This window comes from Megalobrama amblycephala, linkage group LG14 (genome assembly GCF_018812025.1).
Source record: "Megalobrama amblycephala isolate DHTTF-2021 linkage group LG14, ASM1881202v1, whole genome shotgun sequence".
Taxonomy (NCBI): Eukaryota; Metazoa; Chordata; class Actinopteri; order Cypriniformes; family Xenocyprididae; genus Megalobrama; species Megalobrama amblycephala.
Genome location: NC_063057.1, coordinates 34252584 through 34271922, shown reverse-complemented (window position 1 = coordinate 34271922; position 19339 = coordinate 34252584). Strand labels below are relative to the sequence as shown.

Sequence of the window (19339 nt, the reverse complement as noted above, 5' to 3'; positions counted from 1 at the left end):
TGTGACCCATTATCAGGACTATAAAAGACTCTCAGTTCCATTCCTGCTCCGCGAAGTCTTGTATTGCCACGGTGTACATTTCTGAGCGTTTATATCCTGTCTGATTGCCTGTTGCTGAACCTATTGTCTCCCGTTTACGAACCCTCACTGCCTGTCTCGACCCTTGCCTTGTCTACCGCTTGTGAGTGATATCTGCCTGGACTGACCATTGCCTGTTATCTGACCACTGATTCTGCCTGTCTCTGCTGTTCCTGTCTGCCCCTGTCTGACCCTGCCTGTTTGACTTTGATTCTGTACAATAAAGCATGCAAATGGATCCCGGCTCTAGTGACGAATCATTACAAGAACAAAGAGGTAAAAGGCTTTATATAGACAAATCTTGAGGGGATTCCCAAGCTCATGACACCTCAAGAATTCAGATTTGACAAATTGTCTATAAAAGAATGATCAATTATGCGGGGAAGTTGATGAGCTCAAGGATTAGGATTTGAGAAATTGTCTATAAAAGACTAAAATGTGAAGATTACAGCAGATGCTGCTTTGGGACCGCCAGAAGAGCTTCTCCAGCACCAAAACCATCACTGATATTGCCTTGACTAAAGAACTTTTTGATATTTATAAGTTTTTGATTATTTATGTAATGTTTGTATAGAGTGTTTGTAGAATACATGTATTGGTAGAAATAGTAATGGTAGGAAATAAACTGACTATGAAGTTTGCCTTCTGTGGCATTAATTAAGTCGTTGAACCTGAACAGACCACAGAGAAATCTTTTGTCTGATTACAAGTATTTTAAAGTGCTTATCATTTAGATAAGATTTGACTTATTTACCTAACCGGAGATTAATAAAGATTAATGTAAAAGTGTTTAATTATGCACCACAAAACAGTATACATCTTGCTAATTACTTACAAAGCAATAAATGGTTTAGGTCCCCAGTACTTGAGTGAGCTCTTAACACATTATAGTCCTTCAAATCTATTGAGATATCAAAATTCTGACCAGTTAGTTGATAATACCTAGAATATCAAAATCAACCACAGGCAGAAGATCCTTTTCCTTTTCAGCACCTAAACTCTGGAACAATCTTCCTAGCATTGTTCGGGAAGCAGACACATTCTGTCAGTTTAAATCTAGACTTAAAATGTAGTAACCTGGTAAACACACAACACATGATCAATTTATATTATTGAAATCATGTAAAAGGATTGTTAAGCATAAATTAGGCCAGCCTGAATGGCATCTACACTAATATTAGTCTCTCTGTTTACCCCGAGGTTTACTGAAGTCAGCCAGATCTGGGCCGTATCCAGATCTGATGAAGGATCACGACCACAACGCAGCCCTGAAGTGTCAGCAGAGACCGTGTCAACTAGACTCTCCCCTGCGAAGGCCTCTTTGACACAACAAAAGATTTTTTTCCTCTGTACAGATGAAAACGTTATCAAAATGGTTCCCGTTCACACAAATAAAAACAACTAAAAATGCTGTATTATCCATGTCAGACAAGTAATTTGCAATGTCATTTAGTAAAGAAATGTTAACGGTATCGTTAACATTTCAAAATCTTGCACTTCGAAAGGAACAGCCAGAACTCATTAAAAGTTTTCTGTTTTCAGTTGAAAACTGTGTTGTGTAAGCAGCCCCTTAGTTATTAACTAATGATTTTTACAACTGAAATGAGTCAAACAAAAACTTTCTCAAGCTGGACAATAAGTTGTTTCTAGAGCTGCTGTACAGCCAAAAAAATCTTTGTTGCATTAATTTCCTATGATCACTGTAAAGCTGCTTTGAAACAATCTTTCTTTTAAAAAGCGTTATATAAATGAAGATGACTTGACCTAAAGAATCTTGTCTGTGCACGATGTAGAAAAACATTCTCTGAGCCCACTGCTGCCGGAGGGGGATCCAGATTGATGCGGGCCAGCATCACTTTTAATGTTCCTTCCAGTGATGCAACGACTGAAGATGACCCACCTGACTACTCAGACTCTGTCTCAGTGCCAGAGTGATGCGATTGATCTGCAGGCAAATGCTCCTCAGCACCTGACATTACTGGAGTAGCTTCAAAAAGCAAGTCAGATGCAGCCACTGACATCACATCCAACTCCTATCCCGTATGGATGATTGGTGACGGAGCGGCATTATGGAGCATTCTGGGCATGGGTCAGACAGTGCCTCCTTAAGTGTGGTGATGCCCATCTATGATATCCATCATGTTAGATCCATGATGAATTAAATACTCACCTCAATTTCAAAAAGGCGATAAATCCGTCACTCTTTAGTGAAATCCGCACAGTGATGAACACACACCTGCTCTCAAACCAAGGCAACCAGGGCTTCTGAGTGCATGTCTTCAATGAGGCATTCAAGTTGTGCTCGACTTAATGGCATGATGGCAAGTTGCCAAGAACAACCAGAAAGAATCATATTTTTTTCCCTCGTTCATCACTTAAAATATATGTCAAGTATGTTGATTTTACTGCAAATTTACTGATGAATCAGAGATGATAATCCACAAACTTTGATGAAATGTGTGAAAACATGTCCTTCCATCTCAAGAAATGGCTCACAGCAAAAATAATCCCTATTTATCATCGAAAAGACTCAATATTTTATAATACTCAAAGTGAAAACATTCAGGAGGTACTAATGTAAGCATGACATATAAGTTATGATAATAATTTGTTCGCTATTGTGATGTATATCTGAGTAAAACGGCTTCCGGAACAAGAACAAATCTAACTTATATTCTTTGATTGTGTGTCTGAAACTGATTAAACACTGTGTGTGTGGGAACACACATGAAAACTAAAAAATTAGCAGGAATGAGGCTCTTCAGGACCAGGAATGAGGAAGCTGCTTTACAGACACACCTGTTTTACACACGTCACTCAAACACAAAACCAGGAAACAAGAATCACATGACTTCAGAGTTCAGAGTTACCTGAGTGTAGTTGAGCTGTTGTGTGTTTGTGTCTCTGTATTCATGCAGTAAAATGGCAGAAGCCAGATTTTCTCAGGATGAGTTCATGTGTTCAGTGTGTCTGGATCTCCTGAAGGATCCAGTGGCCATTCCCTGTGGGCACAGTTACTGTAAGAGCTGTATTACAGACTGCTGGGATCAGGAGGATCAGAAGAGAGTCTACAGCTGTCCTCAGTGCAGACAGACCTTCAGTCCAAGACCTGCTTTAGCTAAAAACACCATTCTGGCTGAAATGGTGGAGAAACTGAAGAAGATTAAACTTCCTGCTGACTGTTACGCTGGAGCTGGAGATGTGCAGTGTGACGTCTGTACTGGAAGAAAACACATAGCCGTCAAGTCCTGTCTGGTGTGTCTGAACTCTTACTGTCAGAATCACCTTGAACAACATGAGAGTTTGTTTAAAGGAAAGAGACACAATCTGACTGAAGCCACTGGACGACTGCAGGAGATGATCTGCCCGAAACACGACAAGATCCTTGAGGTTTTCTGCTGCACTGATCAGGAGTGTATATGTGTGTTGTGTATGATAGATGAACATAAAAACCACGACACTGAATCATTTGCAGCACAGTGGACAGAGAAACAGGTATGAACTTAAAGAGTCCCATTATGATCATTTACAGGCTCATAATTTAGTTTATGGGGTCCAGAGGTTAACGCATGGGGGTGATTGTGATTTTAACATATAAACAAAGCGTTTTGGTGCACTCTGACAAGAAAATAAATGGAAAAAACAACATTTGATTCAAGTAAAAACAAAAAAATAAAAGATATATATATATATATATAGCTACTGTATATATGTATATATGACACTAGGGCTGGGCATTGACACAAATTTCACAATTGGATTCAATTTTGATTCAGGAGCTTGCAATTTGATTTTGATTTGATTATTTGGGGCCTATAAAGGTTAAGTGTGGCACATTTCTTCAAAGAAAAAATATCTCTCAGCTAATGCTGTAAACAGGAGCAACATTTGGTACATCATTATATGATTAAAAGGTTCAAATTAATCGATCTGTAAGCTAAATATAAAAACATTATTTGAAAATGATTTTCGTTCCTTGATTCAACAGCTCGCATCGACTGCGCAGATATCAACAGTGCAACGGGGTTGTAGGTTGTCAGGTTGCGGTCACAAATTTGAATTTGTATGATGTGTCGATTGTGCGAGTAGAATGCGTTTCATACAAGATCTGGCAACTGGACAACCTTGGAATAATATATTTGATTATTCTTATAACAAGGTTTATGGGAAGAATTACAAATTATGGGAATTTCCCAGGAGAAATAGCAAAACGTGAGGGGGGCGGGAGATGGGAGTGAAATACGGGAGACTCCCGGCAAAAACAGGAGTGTTGACAGGTAGGTAGGCTATGTGGTCGGCTATGTCTCTGCGTGAACTGAAGTGCTACAGCGATCTGTCACTCCACAGAGCGCCAAGAAAGATTGCGACAGCTCGAGAGACGTCCAGGTCTCACTCCAGTGTATGGAAAGTAGTCAGTCACTCCTTGTGTTTGATGAATAAGAGGTGAGCCGAGGGATAGCACAAAATCTAGTAGCCCTGGGGGTCTACTAGAATACATTTAGTCATGCCGCACACCTGAGATCCGGCACGGTACCGGAAAACTTTAAGCCCTGGGGGTCTACTAGAATACATTTAGTCATGTGACGCGCATGAGCTGGTGAGGTTTGATGTTATGGATATGTTGCCATATTGGATTTGGGCTCTAGAAACAGAGACATTCTTTAAAATATCTTCTTTTGTGTTCTGCAAGAGAAAAACAAACAAGTTTGGAAAGACATGAGGATGAGTAAACAATGAAAGAATTTACATTTCTGGGTGAACCATCCCTATAAAACTAGGCTTTGATGTAATAATGCTGACACTTATGACTGAACCTATAACCTTATCATGAAAGATCTTTAACCCCTCAATCTCAGCACTTCACTGATACTGGATACATATCTGTTTACTTGATGATTTATGTGATGTTTCTCCTGTTATTGGTTTGTCCTTTAGCATCAGCTGAAGGAGACACAGAGGTCGTTCCAGCAGAGGATCCAGCAGAAAGAGGAAGATCTTCAGCAGCTGAGAGAGGCTGTGGAGTCTCATAAGGTGAGTCTGGAGAAGAAGAGAAGTTTGAGAAGTCTCAGTCAGGACTCACTGAAGCCACCGTGTGATTGTGATGTGTGTCCTAACAGCGCTCTGCACAGACAGCAGTGGAGGACAGTGAGAGGATCTTCACTGAGCTCATCCGCTTCATTGAGAGAAGCCGCTCTGAGGCCACACAGCGGATCAGAGATCAGGAAAAGATTGCAGTGAGTCGAGCTGAAGGACGACTGGAGCGACTGGAGCAGGAGATCAATGATCTGAGGAGGAGAGACGCTGAGCTGGAGCAGCTTTCACACACACAGGATCACATCCATTTCCTGCAGGTAACAGAGATCTAGAAGAACAGGATCATAGTGGACTTGAGCAAGAGACTCACAGAGAAACATTTCATGAGAGCAGAATGAATTGTTGACTGAAGTGTTGATCTGTGTGTTCGGTTATTATATAATCATCAGTCAGACTCTTATCTGATCTTCTTCTTTTCAAAGAGACGCACTTACAAATGCAGCTCAGCTCTGGAAATCTCTTAGGAAACATTTTTCTGAAAGATATATTGAGCTTCCAGACATCAACAGCTCAAAACTTTACTAATATTTAAACAATTTTACAACAATGTGAAATCCATTAACTTGATAGTATCCTACCTTTTATAATAATTTTTCACAAGTTCGATTCCTCATAAAATCTTTAAGCTAATAAGGTTAAGCGTATTTGGCTTGCTGTCCGCTGTGGAGGGGCTCGAGGAAGCAGCTTCAACTCGAGCTTGGATATACCTCCCAAAAAGCACAAGTTTCATTTAGGACAGCAAGCTGGAAAGATGCAAATGAAGCTGGTAGTCTTACGGATTCGGTTTACGTTATGGAATACCCCCCAAAAGAGTATGAAATGAGCAATGAAGATATGGGACAAGAGACGATAGTAACCATATTGAGGAAGTGTTTGTAGATGGCTCCTGAGGAGCTGTAGGGTAGTTTTAGTGTGTTGAACTCTGATGTATCTTGCTGCTGCGTTTATCGACCTGGGTCGTGAGCGAGCACTGCTGCGGCAGTGACGCTCGAAGTTGCTCCTGCGGGAGCAGCGTTTGGACTGGAGGGATACACATGTAAAAGATGAAACACGTCCCTCCATGGCATTCATGACATGGAGTCCCCTGAGTCAGAATAATAGGGGGCTCATAATGTCATGAGTGAGGAAGGAGGTACTTGTCCCCGGAGAAGCGGGCCGAACGGTATCCACAGCGATAACCCCTCCCCCGGCAACAGAGAGGGGGAGCCTGTGAAAGTGTCGAATGCAGTGCTCCCCTCCCTCTAAAGCGAGGGCCAGAATCGCATAGGAACACGATGGTCCACGACTGCCAAAGGACGACAACAGAGTTCCTCCAGTCTGCTGTTCGGATAGGAGGGCCCACACTGCGATCCGAATGGGAGATCCTCCATGACGAAAAACATGAAGGATCACACTGCAATTCGGAAAGGGAGAGCCCCCACTGCGCCCGAACGAAGGGCTCACACTGCGATTCGAATGGGAGGGCCCTCACTGCAATTCGAATGGGGAGCCCGTGATAAAAATGAAACATGAAAGCTCGTTTAGCGAACGGGAGGGCCCACAATGCAATTCGAACGGGAGAGCCCACGTTGCATCTGGATGGGGGGGCCCACACTGCGATTCAAATGGGAGAGCCCACGCCAGGCGTGGTAACTCACGCTCATTTGAACAGGAGAGCCCTCACTGCATCCAGATGTATGCGAGCCCTGCGGGGCTTGTTAAGCAGCGAGATTTATGTGGATGTGAGAGAAGGGTGGGCTTGTCTGATATGGAAGAGGTTTGATCTCACGTAAGTTTCAAAGGTGTGGGAGGACCACCGACCTAGCATTTTTATCTGGTTTTCTGGTAGGCCTTTCTGTGCGGCTGTGGTGGCTGCTCCTATGCGAAAAGAGTGGGAGGAGAAGTTTTTTGTGGGGATACCTGATCTGGTGAGGACAGATTTTAGTTTCTTCTGAAACCAATGTCTAGAAGCTGGGAAGTTATTCTCGTCGATGAATAGAGGGTCGAGCGGAGAGTTAATATGTGAGTGCCTCTGAGATAGGAAAGCGGCAAGGGACTGGTAGGGCTGAATAGGTGTTGGCAGATTGAAAAAGAAGACAGAATGGCCACATTTCAATTGGTCGGTTTTGCTCTGTTTGATGTTGGATCGAATCGTGTCGTGATTTAAAATTTGAAGATCTGAGAATGTTGGATGGGTAGCTGGGTTGAAAGTAGAATTTGTGGTAAACTCTGAAACTCGAAGAAAGCCGAAAAAGGCTAAATTAAACATGGCGTCCAGGGTTCTGGTTATGTTTGGAGGAAAGAGACCGGAGCGGATGGTGGTCAGACATTTGCCTATGAGGTTGATAGTTAGAGGTTGCCTGGTCTCTGGTTTGGTAGGGTGAGTTTTCTAAAGGCCTTTGAGAAGAAGGGATGTCTGGGGATTTGAGATAGCGGGGCACTGGTGGCCATGGATGAGTTTAAACAGGAAATGTATGCCACTGAGGTAGACTTTAATGGATCCTGGCTGAATGGATTTGGTACTGTTCAGGTGGGAAATAAAAGAAGTAATTGAGAGGAGGGAAAAATCTGGAAAAGCCATGTTGTAAATTATATGGAAGTTTTTTAAAAGAATTCCAGGCTGTCCAGTAAGATTGAAGAGTTCTTGGAGAAACAGCTTGCAATATTGATTCCATTGACCGGGTGTGGAGATGACTGAGAGGATGGTCTACTGGAATATGAGTTCTGAAAAGGGAGGAACTGGTGTTGGGTTGGAGTCTGCATCTGGAGCCAATGTTCTGAATTTCTGCTAGGATTAGTGAGCGAAGTTGAGAAGACACTGGAGGAGGTTCCTGGGCTACCGCATGAGGAGGAGGTGGAAGATGTTCTGCTGACGCAAGGGAATGAGATGGCCAGAGAGCTGGGGCTGTAGATGTAGAGGGCTGAGGTTCTTGATTAGTATGGGTTGCAGCAGGTGGAAAAGGGTGGAAAATAGGAAGAGAAATAGGTGGGACTGACTGCGGAGGCATCCTCACGCTGTGGTCATCACCAGAAGAAAAAGGAAAAGGGAGAGGGGGCGGAACATTCAGTGGAGGCAGCCTCATGCTGGATTCCGCACCTTTTTGAGAATTAGGAAGGAAAGAAGGAACAGAAGAAAAAGAAATTAAATGAGAAGGTATTTCTGTCTCATGCTTGGAGGATCTTGAACCTGAAAATAAAACTTGAGGGTTATTTGGAGCCAGAGCCGCTGGAGAACTGTGTTCGGCGGCCGCTGTTGCTGGCCGGGATGAGATGAGAGCAAACGAGGAAGTACGAGCGGTCGGATTAGCACGCTCGTGCTGGTGGCGAGTTTGGCATCTACTCTGCTGCCGCGGGGAAGAACGGATAGTTGAGATGCGTTGAATTTTGTTTTTAGGATTTTTTGATTGAAGTTCGGGCTGGCTGGGAGAATTTTGGGAACTCGAAGCTTGTATAGTTGGATCTTTGATTATCTGTGTGGGAAATGGACACCGGAATTAGCCAGTGCTTGACGGAGGCTGTTTACAGTCCATTTTGAAATAGGGGGGATTAACGGAACGTCCTGGCGAGTAGTTTGAGATAAAGTCTGAGGAGGAGGAGAACTGGAGACGGAGGAAGATGACGGTCTTGATGGAGGAGGAGAGAGCGGTCTTCTTGAACGCGGCTTGTACAAGCGCTGGAGCTGACGTCCTGTGCGATTCGGCAGTGGATCACAATCCGATGTGGAACGACCTGGTTTGGGTTGGAGATGAAGAGCGGGCGTCTCTGGGACGCTGGAGAATTCGTCGTCTGACAGGAATAGCTGGAGTTCGGACATGTTTCGATAACGGACGCGTCCGGATGATATAGAAACAACTGATGCCAGAGCAGGGTGAGTAGCTGCTTATATGCTCTGGATGTAATTGAAAGATTAGGGTTCCCTCCTCTTGAGATTATGTTTGAGCTTCACTAATTGAAAGATTAGATGGGTTCACTCCTCCCGAAATTACGTTGTGAACTTCACTTCGTAACACATTAATGAATTTGACAGTCAAATTCAGGAGGTGAGGCTGTATATTAGTGATGCTTAGTGTATTAAAAACCACAAATTCAATTTCTGTTTTCTGTAGAGTTTCCAGTCTCTCTCAGCTCTTCCTGAATCTACAGATGTAAATGACGATCCCTTCAGTTCTCTCTTCTCTTTTCATGTTGTGAGGGAATCTGTCTGTCAGCTGAGAGACAAACTGAAGGATTTCTGCAAAGAGGAGCTGAAGAAGCTCTCTGACAGAGGTAAAGTCCTGGAGATTCATCTGCTCTCAGAAATGATCCTCCATCATCTCATATCATGTAGAAGATCATATTAGAAATGTCTTAGGAACGGATGCAGGGATAATTTTCTCTTGACATGATAATCATGCTCTTCATGTCTGTTCATTTCCACAGTCACTTTCACCAACATTGTTCCCAGAACCAGGAACGACTTCCTACAATGTAAGTCACTAAGAAAACAAGCAGAAAAACTCACTGAGTGTGTTCATGTTCTTCCTGTAGAAGGAGAAAGAAAACATGACAGAAGAGTTTTATAGTTGATCATGTAATTAGTGTTTCTCAACAGGGTGTTCAGAGAACATCAGGGGTGCTGGAAGCAATATCTTCAAAAGAGGGTGTTGAGGAGTTCTCGAGAAGTGTTTATTTAAGGCACATACGGTATATGCCAACGGTTTACAGGATGAAACTTGTAATTACTTGCAAAAGAAAATAGTCTGCAACATTATAACAACATTCTACACAACGCAAACATTCCATATGCATTTGTCCTGTTATCAGGATGTGGTCTATTGACTTCCTACCTTCTTATGCTGCTCTTGGAGACAACATTTTTTCAGTTGTCATGAAATGGAAATTGAGATTGACATAGAATCACATGAAACGACTTCTCAAATAGGAAAAAAATGTAGAACAGGACTTGATTTTGAAATCAGAAATTGATTTGATCATTGTCATTTGCTAATTGTGGTGATTGTTTAATATAAATGACAGGTTGCTGGAGAGGAAGGATTGAAACTCACTAATACAATATTCGAAATATGATATTTAAACTATCCAGTCAAATCTGTTAGTATTCAATTACAGGTGCTGGTCATATAATTAGAATATCATGAAAAAGTAAATTATTTTTAAAAACGAAACTTTCATATATTCTAGTTTCCCTACATGTAAAGTAAAACATTTCAAAAGTTTTTTTTTTTTTTTAATTTTGATGATTAGAGCGTACAGCTCATGAAAGTCCAAAATCCAGTATCTCAAAATATTAGAATATTTCCTAAGATCAATCAAAAAATGGATTTTCAAAACAGAAAAGTTCAAGTTCTTTAAAGTATGTTCATTTGTACACTCAATACTTGGTCGGCAGCACATATTACAGCAAATGACTTGCTCTAGCACAAATTACAGCATCAGTGAAGTGTGGCATGGAAGTGATCAGCCTGTGGCACTGCTAAGGAACTATTGAGCCTTCAGATCATCTGTATATTGTTGGATCGACTGTTTCTCATCTTTCTCTTGAAAATATCCCATAGATTCAGGGGTCAGGCATGTTGGCTGGCCAATAAAACACAGTAATATCATAGTCAGCAAACCACTTGGAAGTGGTTTTTGCACTGTGGGCAGGTGCTAAAGTCCTGCTGGAAAAGGAAATCAGCATCTCCATAAAGCTTGTCAGCAGATGGAAGCATAAAGTGCTCCAAAATCTCCTGGAAGATGGCTGCATTGACTTTGCACTTGATAAAACACAATGGACCAACACCAGCAGACGTCACGGCCCCCCCCCAAATCATTACTGACTTCAGAAACTTCACACTAGACTTCAAGCAGCTTGGATTCTGTGCCTCTCCAGTCTTCCTTCAGACTTTGGGACTATGATTTCAACATGAAATGCAAAATTTACTTTATCTGAAAAGAGGACTTTCATCCACTGTTCACTGTCCAGTTCTTTTTCTCCTTAGCCCAGGTAAGATGCTTCTGACGTTGTTTCTGTTTCAGAAGTGGCTTGGTAGTCCTTTTCCTGAAGATGTCCGAGTGTGGTGACTCTTGATGCGCTGACTCCGGCTTCATTCTACTCATTGTGAAGCTCTCCCAAGTGTTTGAATCGGCTTTACTTGACAGTATTCTCAAGCTTGTGGTCATCCCTGTTGCTTGTGCACCTTTGCCTACCCAATTTCTTCCTTCTAGTCAACTTTGCATTTAATATGCTTTGATATATCACTCTTTAAACAGCCACCACATTCAGTAATGACCATCTGTGACTTATTCTCTTTGTGGAGGGTGTCAATGATTGTCTCCCGGACCATTGCCAAGTCAGCAGTCTTCCCCATTACTGTGGTTTCAAAGAACAAGAGATACCCGAAATTTATACTGTAGGGATGGTCATTTAATGAAACTCAAATGTAAATATTCTAATATTTTGAGATACTGGATTTTGGACTTTCATGAGCTGTACGCTCTAATCATCAAAATTTTAAAAAAAAAACAAAAACAAAAAAACTTTTGAAATGTTTTACTTTACATGTAGGGAATCTAGAATATATGAAAGTTTCAGTTTTAAAAATAATTTACAATAAAAAAATGAACTTTTTCACAATATTCTAATTATATGACCAGCACCTGTACATGTTTATTTAAATTATATATAGGTGAATAATAATACTAACTAGAATGTACATTTCCTGAAGAAAATGTAATTTTTGACAGCAAATTTTGATTTAGTTTTAGTCATATGACTAAAATGCCATTTAGTCATATTTTAGTAATCAGAAATTGTTTTAGTTTTAGTCTAGTTTTAGTCGACTAAATATCATAAGATTTTAGTCGACTAAAATCTAAATTAGTTAAATTGTAATGTATTAAGCATTTCTCTAACAATACACATATCCTATACACTGATATAGGTACATCTGATATTCCCCAAACTCAAGTCAAGTCAAGTCACCTTTATTTATATAGCGCTTTTTACAATGCAGATTGTGTCAAAGCAGCTTTACATTGATAACTGGTACATAATATTTGCTGCACAGCAAAAAACGAGCATATGTCGTAGTTTAGATATATTTTTAAGATGAAAGAATGCGGTTTTGCAGATGCTAGTCACATGGCCTTCAAATGAAAGATTGGTATCAAAGAGCACACCCAGGTTCCTAACTGACGATGAAGACTTAACAGAGCAGCCATCAAGTGTTAGACAGTATTCTAGGTTATTGCGTGAAGTAGTTTTCAGTCCAAAAATTAGAATCTCTGTTTTTTCTGAATTTAGTAGTAGGAAATTACTGGTCATCCAGTTTTTTATATCAGCTATACATTCTGTTAATTTAGCGAATTGGTAAGTTTCGTCAGGGCGTGAAGAAATATAGAGCTGAGTATCATCAGCGTAACAATGAAAACTAACGCCATGCTTCCTAATGATATCTCCCAAGGGTAGCATGTTCAGATTGAAAAGCAATGGTCCTAGTACTGAGCCTTGCGGTACTCCATATTTAACTTGTGATTGATATGACATCTCATTGTTCACTACTACAAACTGATAACGGTCAGATAAGTATGATTTGAACCATGCCAATGCAATTCCACTAATGCCAACATAGTTTTCGAGTCTATTTAGAAAAATATTGTGATCAATAGTGTCAAATGCAGCACTAAGATCCAGTAACACTAATAGAGAGATACAACCACGATCTGATGATAAGAGCAAATCATTAGTAACTCTAATGAGAGCAGTCTCAGTACTATGGTACGGTCTAAATCCTGACTGGAAATCCTCACAGATACTATTTCTTTCTAAAAAGGAACATAGTTGTGATGAAACTGCCTTTTCTAGTATTTTTGACAGAAAAGTGAGATTTGAAATCAGCCTGTAATTGACTAATTCTCTAGGATCAAGTTGTGGTTTTTTAATAAGAGGTTTAATAACAGCCAGCTTAAAAGTTTTTGGTACGTATCCTAGTGATAAAGATGAATTAACAATATTAAGAAGAGGATCTATGACCTCCGGAAGCATCTCTTTCAATAGCTTAGTCGGTATAGGGTCTAACATACTGTTTATGTTCACCCAACTGTACTTTGCTCGCTAAAGCGGACGGTTTTTGACTGTTCATGTGCAAAAACATGCAAAAGAGCAAAATTTTCAGAGATTGACACACTTATCATTGAGGTACTATAGTTTTCATTTAAAATTTTTATTAGATTTGATTTTTAGTTTTTCTGCTTTCATCGTAATTTTAGTTAAAAGTTTTAGTAATTTTTTGTGTGTTTATGTCTTTTAGTTTTTGCTTTTTAATGTCTAAGTTTTTATTTCTCTTTGCTATTTTAATACCTCAGGTTAAGCTAAAGCTTAGAAACTAGATGAAATAAAATAAGTTTACATTTTTTATATATATATTTTTTTAAATGTTTATTTCAAGTAATGAAGATTTTTTTATGGTTTTAGGTTTAGTTAACTATAATAACCCTTATAATTTTAAAATATATTGAATAATGTTTCAAATAATGTTCTTAGTCTTTCCTTCCTGTGACAGAAGATACAGTAGTTTACTGTGAATTAAATATAAATTAAATTAAATACAGTTTATTGTGTAAACATAATAACAACAATGACCAGGAAAAAATAATTATAAACCATCCCGAAATGTCTGCAGTATGTACTGTAGCAGGCTTCTCATGAGGTTGATAAATATGCATTCTCACAACCGTCTAAAACATACTACCATTTAAACATTGTGTAGTAAACATTGTCATAATTCATCAACATTAGCTTATAAGCAATTGCTTGGCATAAATGTGCGCTATCCATTAATTGCGAAGCAGTCTGAAGTGCTGCTGCTCGACCCTGTAGAGGGCGCAACAGCGCCGCGTTTCCCGCGGTTTGATCAGCACGTTACACTTCAAATGTGCGCATCTTCCACACAGGACAGCAGTCCTGACTGGATATCTTCCCAAATCGTCCCTCTCTTTCATTTTCGTCTTATTTTTATTCATTGACGAAAATTAGAGTAGATTTTAGTCATAGTTTTAGTCATTCAAAATGCATTTTTATTTAGTCATCGTCTCATTTTCGTCTGTGAAAAAATGTCAACGAAATTAACACTGTTATCATGCTGCTAGCATGTTTTTAACAAGATGTTAATATGATTAGCATGTTGCTAACATGATGCTAGCATGATTACCATGTTGTTAGCATGATGCTAGGATGATTACCATGTTTGCTAACATGATTTTAACAAGATGTTAATATGATTATCATTATGCGAACACATTTTAGGTGCGTCCCAATTCGCGTACTTATGCACTATTCTATGACGTTTTTAAGCATAAATAGTGCAAGTAGTGTTTTCACACTGAAAATTCCAAAAAGAAAAAGTGCGCTTTAAATACCTAGATGATGCACTAAATTAACGGAAAAAATAAAGTGTGGAATGTTGGACACTTCATGCACTCAACTGTTGCAGCTTTAATTATGTTGCGGAGCAGGAGAAGGTATTAAACTCTGTTGTTAAATGACCTTATACAATTCATGCACTACATGGATGAGTACATAGTGTGTAAGTGCATAGTGTATAGTGTTTTGTTTGGGTCAAAAGTGCCAACCCTCATGTCTCTACGATGTTCTGATCATGGGCGTCGGAACCATTGTATGTGGGTGGGACAAGACCCACCCACTTTTTAAGACCAATGATATTGGACCCACTCACTTTTACCATCTCTAATTCAGCATTTGTCTAACCAAGTGATGCTACTCCACAAACCACCAACAGAGCATAAAAAATACCAAAAATAAAAATATTTTTTAAAACATCGCCAAGTAAAACGCTGTGTATATAGAACTGTCTCTTTACGACCACAACAAACGGGACACTTTTCAGACGCGCATTCCGACCGCAGCGCAAGTCAAACGAGCGCGGAAAAGGTAGGCTACAGGTGACTACGAGGGAGCTTCAGTTGAACAACAGTGAACTGTGGTCAGATGAGATGTTGTCAGGCTATGTCAGTAAAACTCCAATCAGCTGTTAGGCTATAGCCTACTGTGCTCGAGGCGTGAACTCAAGAATTGCTCAAGCAAATGCGCCGGATATTACTGCATATTACTTTATTATAGCTTAACTAAAGCACTAAAGAGACTACGGCATGCACCGTCATTATTCTGTTGTAGGCCTAAATGAAGTCATGAAATTGCCAAACATTAGCAATTAAAGCTGCCTCGAAACTGTGCATGCATGTATGTATTTGTTGACATGGCCTTAAAACGTCTTAAAATGCATATATGTACATATATGTATATATGCCCCCGAACCCCCCTATCATAATACATTTTGTGACCTCGGTAAATATATAACCCTGCGTACGGCCCTGCTTCTTTCGTGTATTCGTGTATTTCTCCAGTTGTGCCGCTTTGGGACTGAACTTTGTATGCACTGTGTGATCAATGTGTGAAAATAAATGGGAGCAAAAACACGATTGAATGTAAAGGTTTGTGTCTCGTTGTTCTATTCAAAAAAATCAATAACTACCGATTGATTGGCATTTTATCTGTTTATCTATCTATCTATCTATCTATACACACACATATAGATAGATAGATAGACAGATAAAATGCCAAACAAACGGTAGTTATTGATATATATAATTATAAATATAATTATATATATATATAATTGCATACAAAAAACAATTGGAGGGAGGACCCACCCAGATTTTTTTTGCTTCCGACGCCCATGGTTCTGATGCAGATATATAGGTCATGCTAAACTGTTGCTAGGGTACTCTGTTTGGTTGCTTGGGAATGGCTTGGCAGCTACCACTATGAATGATATAAACCAACCCCCAAGCCTCTGTGACATTCAGATTTGAAGATATCCCTTTTTGGATTTGGGTTGCTAGGGTGCTCGACAATGGTTGCTAGGGTGTGGCTAGGAAGTGTTTAAATTGATTCGCTGTTAGGAAGTGTTTAAATTGATTGGCTGTTTGCTGCCCCTAGTCAAATGAGAACACCCTCATGTTTCTATTACACTTAAATCCAAAGATATCCCTTTGATCTTTTTGAATGGAAGTCTATGGAACTTGTTGCTAGGGTGCTCTAAATCGTTGCTAGTGGCTTGATAGCTTCATATTGTTCCTGAGAGACTGGAAGATTTTCATCTGAGTAAAATGAGCCCACCCCCTTGTCTCTATGCCATTGTGATCCAGTGTTTTGCTTAATACAAAATCCCTATATAATCTACCATAGTAGGAAAAACACAGGAAAAATAAGAAGGAAAAATCCTCATTAGGAGCTATGATTTGTCAAAGTTCATCGCAATGCAAATGGGACTTTTCAGCTACTTTTGCACCCCCCGGATGAACATCGTGTCACAGCACGCCATTCCTCAATAATCCGCATGATTTGACGCCTCATTCATGGGTCCATGACAAACGGTGCAGGACTGAAGTTTTGTCCAGAAGAAGAATAAGAAGTGAGGAGAAGAACAATAATGATGCTTTGCCAGAGGAAGCAGAACTAATAATATACACCAAAATATATATTATAAATAAAAAGATTTAATATAAAAAAAACAAATTGAAACAAACCTCTGTTAGTTCTTGAGTTTCTCTTTCCTTCAGTGACACTGCTCGTTATCATCAGGTGTCTTATTGTATCTTATTGTAATCTGTTGGCAAAATTTTATAGAGTAGATATCGCATATTACTTTTTACAGTGTATCAGACAGATTGATAATTCCTGATCCTGATGTGTTTTATCTCCATCAGATTCCCATCAGCTCAATCTGGATCTGAACACAGTGAATGAAAACCTCCGTCTGTCTGAGAGGAACAGAGTGATTACATTCACTAACACAGAGCAGTCGTATCCTGATCATCCAGACAGATTTGATGTGTTTTATCAGGTGTTGTGTAGAGAGAGTGTGTGTGGACGCTGTTACTGGGAGATTGAGTGGAGTGGGGAATATGTGCATATATCAGTGTCATATAAGAGCATCAGCAGGAAGGGATCTGGTAATGAGTGTTGGTTTGGATCTAATGATCAGTCCTGGAGTTTGATCTGCTCTTCCTCCAGTTACTCATTCAGACACAATAACATAAAGACTGAACTCCCTGTAAAGTCCATCAGTCGTAGAATAGGAGTGTATGATGAGGATGATGATGAGGATGATGATGATGATGATTTAGTGTCCATCATCAGTAGAATAGGAGTGTATGTGGATCACAGTACAGGAACTCTGTCCTTCTACAGCGTCTCTGGAGACACAATGAGCCTCATCCACACAGTCCAGACCACATTCACTCAACCGCTCTATCCTGGGTTTAGTGTTTATAATGGATCATCAGTGAAACTATGTTGATGAATCAGAACAGACTGTAGAGAGATTCTACCCATAATGCTTTGAGCTCATGATGAATCAGTAACAGTGAATTGTTATAGAGTCTCTTATTTTCTCTTCATTACATTAATACTACAGCTGAACTTCTGTCAGTGAAATAACATGAAGAATAAATGTGTGTAATGAATCCTCATAGAGACAGTGAGATCAGTGTGTGTGTGTGTGTGTGAGTGAGTGTGTGAGTCATGATGAGTGACGGTGTGTATCTGTGCTTTTCTCAAGCTCTATTTGTGTTGATGGAAAACATTCATTCAGTTCTTATTATAGTGTCACATAAATAATTTTTATTATTACTATCAAAATTAACTTTTATTAAAATGTATCATTCAATAAAAAATGTAATTAGTTGTAAAATTGATAAATGACAATTGATAATAAATTATCAATTTATTAATAAATGTGTGTAATATATAAACCCAAATCATCTGACCATACAGTAAACTCTTGATCAATGAAGTTATGAGCACAATTATTATAATCTCATCCAGATTACTTTAAATAATGATTGAGTTTTCAGTTCAGGGTCTGTATTCTTAAAGCTTCTAAGAATCCTCTCAGAGAGATCCTAATTTAGCTTAATAATTTCTACGTAGGAGTCTTAGCTTAAAGGATTAGTTCACTTTCAATTGAAAATTAGTCCAAGCTTTACTCACCCTCAAGCCATCTTAGGTGTATATGACTTTAAACACTCTCTGAGATAAATGTGTGCTCCACACGGCTCCAGGGGGTTAATAAAGGCCTTCTGAAGCGATGCGTTTGTGTAAAAAAAACAAAAAAAAGTTCCATATTTAACAAGTTATGAAGTAAAATATCTAGCTTCTGCCAGACCGCCTTCCGTATTCACCGTATGAAGAAAGTGTAATACTCTTGTATTTCAAAATTCTTATACTACGTCCTACACCTTCTCTATTCAACTTACGGAAAAAGTGTAACTGATGCGACACCAGTTTATACTTTCTTTGTAACTTAAATAAGGAAGGTGGTCTGGCAGAATCGCTTCACTTCACAAGGCCTTTATTAACCCTCCGGAGCCCTGTGGAGTACGTTTATGATGGATGAATGTAGTTGGAAGCACTTTCTTCAGCTCATACTAATGAACACTGATCACTGCCATTGTAAAGCTCGGATGTGTCAGGATATTTATTAATATAACTCTGATTGTGTTCATCATAAAGAAGAAAGTCATATACACCTAGGATGGCTTGAGGGTGAGTAAAGCTTGGGCTAATTTTCATCTGAAAGTGAACAAATCCTTTAAGAGTGATCGGGACTGATCTGAGAGCAACTCTGAGCGAGGAAAGACAAAAACTTTTATCTTAGTGACATTCTTTTGAAGACTGTGATTGGTTTTCCAAGAAGAAAAATAAGAGCACTTTTATTAAATATTGTCTATTATAAGCCTTCACTTTGAAATTACAGGCCAAATTTTTCTTATTTTCCCTAATCACACACACACATATGTATATATTGTTTTATGGTGCATCTCTAAGCACCTTTACCTTATTTTTATTATTCTCAGGTTAGGCAATAAGTCAAATCTGATCTAATTTATAAGCATTTTAACCCTCTGGAGTCTGAGGCTGATTTGGGGCCTGGAGAAGTTTTGACATGCCCTGACATTTGTGCTTTTTTCAGTTGTTCATAAACATATTAATGACACAATTGTCATTACACTGTATTCAGCACAAACTAGGCTACCATAATATGTGAGGAACATGTATGTACATGTTTGTGTTTTTGAAGTAACGTTTATGTGTGGTTATTGAAAAAACAAAAAACTTAAGTGA

The 19339-nt window shown here is 39.4% G+C and overlaps 1 protein-coding gene across 1 annotated transcript; it reads left to right on the top strand.

Moving 5' to 3' along the window:
- The first annotated feature begins 2680 nt into the window (after positions 1 to 2680).
- Positions 2681 to 17865, top strand: LOC125246097 (tripartite motif-containing protein 16-like). The gene is made up of 7 exons (XM_048156950.1): positions 2681 to 3573; positions 5014 to 5109; positions 5196 to 5429; positions 9258 to 9417; positions 9571 to 9618; positions 16921 to 17267; positions 17319 to 17865. Exons 1-7 carry the CDS (start codon positions 3001 to 3003, stop codon positions 17511 to 17513), a joined length of 1653 nt encoding a protein of 550 aa, XP_048012907.1. The 5' UTR covers positions 2681 to 3000; the 3' UTR covers positions 17514 to 17865.
- Positions 17866 to 19339: the final 1474 nt, after the last annotated feature.